We start from the raw sequence: 5631 nt of genomic DNA, 5'->3' as shown, positions 1-5631 counted from the left end.
GTTGCACTCTGGCTCTGAAGAGCTCGTTGTGCTTGGCAGCGGGGTGGAGGGAGAGGACTTCCGGGTGTGGGGCTGACGTCATCAAAAGAGCCCGATTGTGATGTCACGAGCTGTGGCATAACGCGGTCTGGATTGGCCACAGGCTGTCTGGGAGCTTACCACCGGTGGCAGACTGGATGATTGCTTCCTGCAGAGCCACTCCGTGCCCCCACGCCGGTCCTTGACGTTTTTCCCGGATTTGCACGGTGAGTTGTATAAATCATGGGATTAATTTTACTGTGCCTGGCTTTCTACTCCCCAGCTGCTAGAGTATAGCAATGTGGCGGGGATTAAGGACTGTGGCTACGACTGAAGCCACTCTGGCAAGTTACCTCTCTCCCCAGCAGACGTCGTCTTTCAGCCAGCCGGCGCTGCCGATGGGACCGTGTCTTCCTCGCTGGTGGGGAAGGCGTATATGGCGGCGGGCCAGGCTGGATCGAGCCTGCACACCATGGCGGTTTTGCAGGCCTACCAGGCGGGCCTGTTGCTAGAGATGGGCCACCCACCGTCAGTGCCGGAGACGGAGTGTGGCCTTTCGCTGTCCCCCTCATGCAGCTTGGGATGCAGGGCAACGCTCCCGCGCACCCCTCCCCGGCAGGTCTGACCTGGGGACGTCAGCTAGTTGCGGAGGGGCAAGGCGCGGAGGTCCTGACTGTGTGTTTAGCCCCCGGAGGCCGACTGAGGTCCCCTCCAGGGTGGCCGCTAGCGTTGTTGTCCCGCCGCCGTGGCACTCGGGAAGCGCTAGACGCCCCCGAGCCTTCTCCGCTCTGCCAGCCCCAAGGGGTGGCAGTGGGCCGGAGGTTCGGCTCCCGAACTGCGGATCATCGGCGGGTTCTACCCGGTAGCCCGCTTCAGGGGCTCGTCCTTGATTGGGTTGGTTCCGCTGGCGGATTTTGCAGAAGCTTGGCGGGGCTTGGAGAACATTCCCCGATCTGCGGGTTCTGAACCGGTCTCTGAGGAGACACAGGTTCAAGATGCTCACCATCCCCGCCGTCGTGTGTCACATCCGGTCTGAGGACTGGTTTGTCACCGTGGATCTGAGGGTCACATACTTCCACGTCTCCATTCGTCCTTCACACAGGAAGTTTCTGAGGTTCACCTTTGGGGGCCTGGCATACCTATATCTGATGGGGTTCTCACAGAGGGGAAACCCGTTCCGCCTGATACGGGTTGCGCACAAATGTCTTCGTACCCTATCGGTGTGAAAGAAGCCTTGGTTCCTGCCCCACGGACCCGCGCTGGGGTCACCCTGTCGCAGTGTAATCGTTTCGACAGACGCTTCCCTCGCTGGGTGGGACGTCCTAGCTCATCTTCTCTGTTGGGGCTGAGGCTCAACGAGGGTTGGAGTGTGCTAGCACCCGCCCAAAGGACTGTGTTCTTAGGGGTGGTGTGGGACTCGTTGACGATGCAGGCACGTCTGTCTCCGGCTCGTGTCCGTTCTGGCCACGGTGAGGAGTGTGAGGCTGGGCCGCGCCATCACAGTGAAACACTTCCAAAGGGTGTTGGTCCTGATGGCGGCTGCTTCGTGCCCTATCAGTGTGGAAGACATCAATTGCCTCGAGATGCTGGCCGTGTTCCGGGCTCTGAGGAGCTTCCTGCCTGCACTCCTGGGTCACCACGTGCTGGTCAGGTCCGACAATACAGCAGTGGTGGCCTATCTGAATCACCTGGGGGGTCTGCGCTCGCGCCCTCTCTGCAGACTGGCGCATCAGATCCTCCTGTGGTCCCAGGGAGACTGCTCTCTCTCAGAGCGATGTTTATCCCTGGGCTTCAGAATCAGTGTGCGGACCTGCTGTCGAGACGGGCTGAGGCCCGGGGAATGGCGGCTCTACCCCGAGGTGGTGGAGTCCTTGTGCGGAAGGTTCTAACCTATAGACGTGGACTTGTTTGCGTCTCAGGAGACTACGCACTGTCCTCTGTGGTTCTCCCTGATGCCGCCGGCCCCGCTAGGGCTGGACGCCATGGTGCGGGAGTGGCCGAGGCTGCATCTGTAAGCTTTTCCCCCAGTCACTCTGCTCCCGGGGATCCTGGAGAGGGTCCGTCGGGAGGGCATCCGCCTGCTTCTCGAAGCGCCTTTCTGGCCGACCCGAGTGTGGTTCTCGGACCTGATGGCGCTCCTGGACGGTCCGCCGTGGGACAGCAGGTCCCTCTGAGGAGGGACCTGCTGTCCCAGGAAGGAGGCCGGGTTCTTCACCCTTGCCCTACCTGGAAGCGGGCCTAACGGCAGGAGCGGTCGAGACTCTCCTTAGCTCCAGGGCCCGTCTACAAGGAGGATGTATGGCCTGATGTGGAACGTCTTCTCTGCCTGGTGCAGAGGACGCATGCTGGACCCTGTTACCTGCCCGGTGGTTCAGGTGCTGGAGTTTCTGCAGGACCGCTTCTCTGCGGGCCTATCCCCATCCACCCTCAAGGTTTATGTGGCAGCCGTTTCAACTTTCCACGCCCCTTTGAGGGATGGGTCTCTGGGGAGGCTTCCCCTTGTCGTGCGGTTCCTCCGTGGGACCCGGAGGATGAGACCTGCGACTCGCCCTAGGATTCCCACCTGCGATCTGGCGGTGGTTCTCGAAGCTTTGGCTGAGGCCCCCTTCGAACCCTTGGAGTCGGCTGAGGCCAAGTACCTGACCCAGAAGATGGCCTTCCTCCTTGCTATCTCCTCTCTGAGGAAGTTGGGGGATCTCCAGGCTCTTTCGGTTGCTTCCCGATGCCTGGAGTTTGCTCCGGGTAATGTGAGGGCCATCCTGCACCCGGTTCCGGGCTACATTCCCAAGGTGCAGTCCACTGTCATGGGGCCAGTGGTACTGCAGGTGTTTCAACCTCCACCGTCACGGGAGGCTCCATTTGCTCTGCCCTGTCAGAGCCCAGATTATCTTCACTCTGAGGTCCTCCCAGTGGAGGAAGACAGACCAGTTGCTGGTGTGTTTCGGGTCCCCCAAGGCTAGGCTCCCCGCTTCCAAACATACTGTCAGCAACTGGATCGTTCAGACTATCTCCCTGGCCTATCAGGTGCCCGGCTTGCCTTCACCTCTGCCTGTACGGGCTCACTCCACGAGAGGCATGGCGCCCTCCACGGCTCTCCTCTCTGGAGCGTCTCTCCAGGGGGTTTGTGAGGCTGCTGGCTGGGCCTCTCCTCACACCTTCTTCAGGTTCTATAGTCTGGACCTTCCCTCCGCACCCGGCACCCGGGTGCTCTCCTCCTAATCGTGCCCACAGGTTGCTTGCACACTAGGGCAGGCGGGGGTTCGGCGCGGGTTAGTGGGTATCTCGTTCCCATAGTGTCGTAACCGACGCAGTTCGAGTTCCCCTCGAAGGGGAACGTCTCGGGTTACATATGTAACCCTTGTTCCCAGAGATAGGGGATCGAGACACTGCGTCGGTTCACCGCCCCTCGCCCCGCCTAGAGTGCCTTGCTTCATAGAAAGAGCTAATGAGCTATGTGCCGGCGTGCTTGTATGCCCCTACGGTTATGCCGTCACATGTTACCGTTCTCACTAGGACCAATAGGATTGGAGTAGTTTTCATTCGCATTCAGCCCTTTCATGCCTAAAGGCGTTCCCATGTCGTATCCGACGCAGTGTCTCGTTCCCCTATCTCGGGGTACAAGGGTTACATACGTAACCCGAGACGTTCTCCTATATGGTAAAATAAACATGATAAACATTATAACTCATAATAAAGCACATACTATTTACATTTCTTAAAAAAGGCCCAAATATATGCCAAATCTCAAACCAGTGGGGCCATTTCCACTATAAAACGGTAGATATCTATCTTGTTCCGCTACAGCATCTTTGATCGCATATGAGACTAGTGTGACCATAGTGTGACTGGGAAGTTTGACCTCTTTAGGACTCTTTTGTGTGAATTTGCCTCCCATATATGGGCAAGCTGCTTCCTTTTCTTCCGTAAACACACAGAGAGCAGACACAGAGCAGCGAGAGCTAGTGAAAGAAATGAGCAAAAACACAATCAATTACGGACATAAAGTGGATCAATCTTGGATGTAACGGTTTGGATTTAATGCTCAACGATCCAGAAAAAAGCTGGAAGTTCCAGAGTGGATAGAAAATCACGTGTAGAGGCTAGAAAGAACCGGAAGTAACCTCCATAACCGCAAACTTGTCACCTTTTAATCACATTTTTTGGTGATTCTCCAGCATTTATAGTTATTAAACGATTAAACTATGAATCAGAGGTGCTGTTTTTACATGTGGGCGAGTCTCTCTGTCTCAGAATGTTACCACCTCATTAGATTCAAAATCTTTAAATTGATCAATTTTAGGCAAAATAAAAGACAAAAATTATTAAATTAAATTCAGTTTTTATTAATAGTATCAATTCACAACTAGCGTTATCTCAAGACACTTTACAAATGGGAGCAGGTCTAGACCACACTCCAGAATTTACAAGGACCCAACAGTTCTAGTAGTTTCTTACAGAGAAAGCAGCAGTGCAACAGTGGCAAAGAAAAATTTCCTTTTAGGCAAAAACCTCGGACAGACCCAGACCCAGGCTCTTGGTAGGCGGAGGCTGCAAAACAGTTGGGGTTGGAATGAAGAGTGGCAATAACAGTGTCAAAAACTAGTAGTTTGTAGTAGTTCTCTGTAGTAGTTTGTGGCATAGCAAGACACTGTGCGGCATTACAAGGCACAGCAGGGCGTAGCAGGGCACAGCAGAGCGTAGCAGAGCGTAGCAGGATGTAACATGGCATCGCAGAACATGTAGCAGGACCATGGCGACAGCTGCTACCATAATTTTGGAGCCTCCCTGATCCAATAAAACATGCTGGGCAAAAAAGAACAAAAGGACTCCAGGGAATGACTCCCCAGAGCTAAGTTAGTAACAAGCATTTTTGGGACAGGGATGCACACAAATGGAAAGATAGAAAGATAAAGGAGAAAGCAACTCGGTGTGTCAAAGGAAATCCCCCCGCAGTCTAAAACTATTACAGCATAACTAAGAGAGACAGGGTAAAGAGAGGAGCCTGGTTCTCTCCCCAATCGGATCCCATCCTTCTGTCTAGATGAGATGGGAAGAGAGAGAGAGAGAGAGAGAGAAAGAGAGAGAGAGAGAGAGATCCCTCTGTCTAGAGGAGGTGGGTGAGAGAAAGAGATGGAGAGAGAGAGAGAGAGAGAGAGAGAGAGAGAAAACCATCCCTCTGTCTAGAGGTGGTGGACGTGGGTGGGAGAAAGAGAGAGAATTCAATTAATGCTGAATTAATCAAAACAACAGTTATCCCTTTGCCTATAGCGGCGTAACTAATGGTTGGTTCAGGACTCTCCTCAGCCAGCCCCAACTATAAGCTTTATCAAAGAGGAAAGTCTTAGGCCTACTCTTAAATGTGGAAACGGTGTCTGCCTCCTGAACCCATACTGGAACCTGGTTCCACAGGAGCGGAGCCTGATAGCTGAACGCTCTGGCTCCCATTCTACTTTTAGAGACTCTAGGAACCGCAAGTAACCCTGCATTCTGGGAGCACAGTGCTCTGGTGGGGTAGTAAGGTACCATGAGCTCTTAAAGATAAGATGGTGCCTGACCATGAAGAGCTTTGTAGGTGAGAAGAAGGATTTTAAATTCTATTCTGGATTTTACAAG

General features: G+C 54.2%; 1 protein-coding gene across 1 annotated transcript in view; it reads right to left on the bottom strand.

Annotated features, from left to right (window-relative positions):
* Window positions 1–3057: 3057 nt before the first annotated feature.
* LOC117938232 overlaps window positions 3058–5631 on the bottom strand; it is a 5369-nt gene continuing 2795 nt past the window's right edge. Inside the window, exon 4 of the mRNA XM_034862752.1 lies at window positions 3058–3233. Coding sequence (XP_034718643.1) covers window positions 3058–3233 — 176 coding nt within the window. The remainder of the gene's footprint in view (window positions 3234–5631) is intronic.

This window comes from Etheostoma cragini, chromosome 22, assembly GCF_013103735.1.
Source record: "Etheostoma cragini isolate CJK2018 chromosome 22, CSU_Ecrag_1.0, whole genome shotgun sequence".
NCBI classification, from domain to species: domain Eukaryota; kingdom Metazoa; phylum Chordata; class Actinopteri; order Perciformes; family Percidae; genus Etheostoma; species Etheostoma cragini.
The sequence above is the reverse complement of the archived record's forward strand: the minus strand, read 5'-3'. Positions and strand labels throughout refer to the sequence as shown.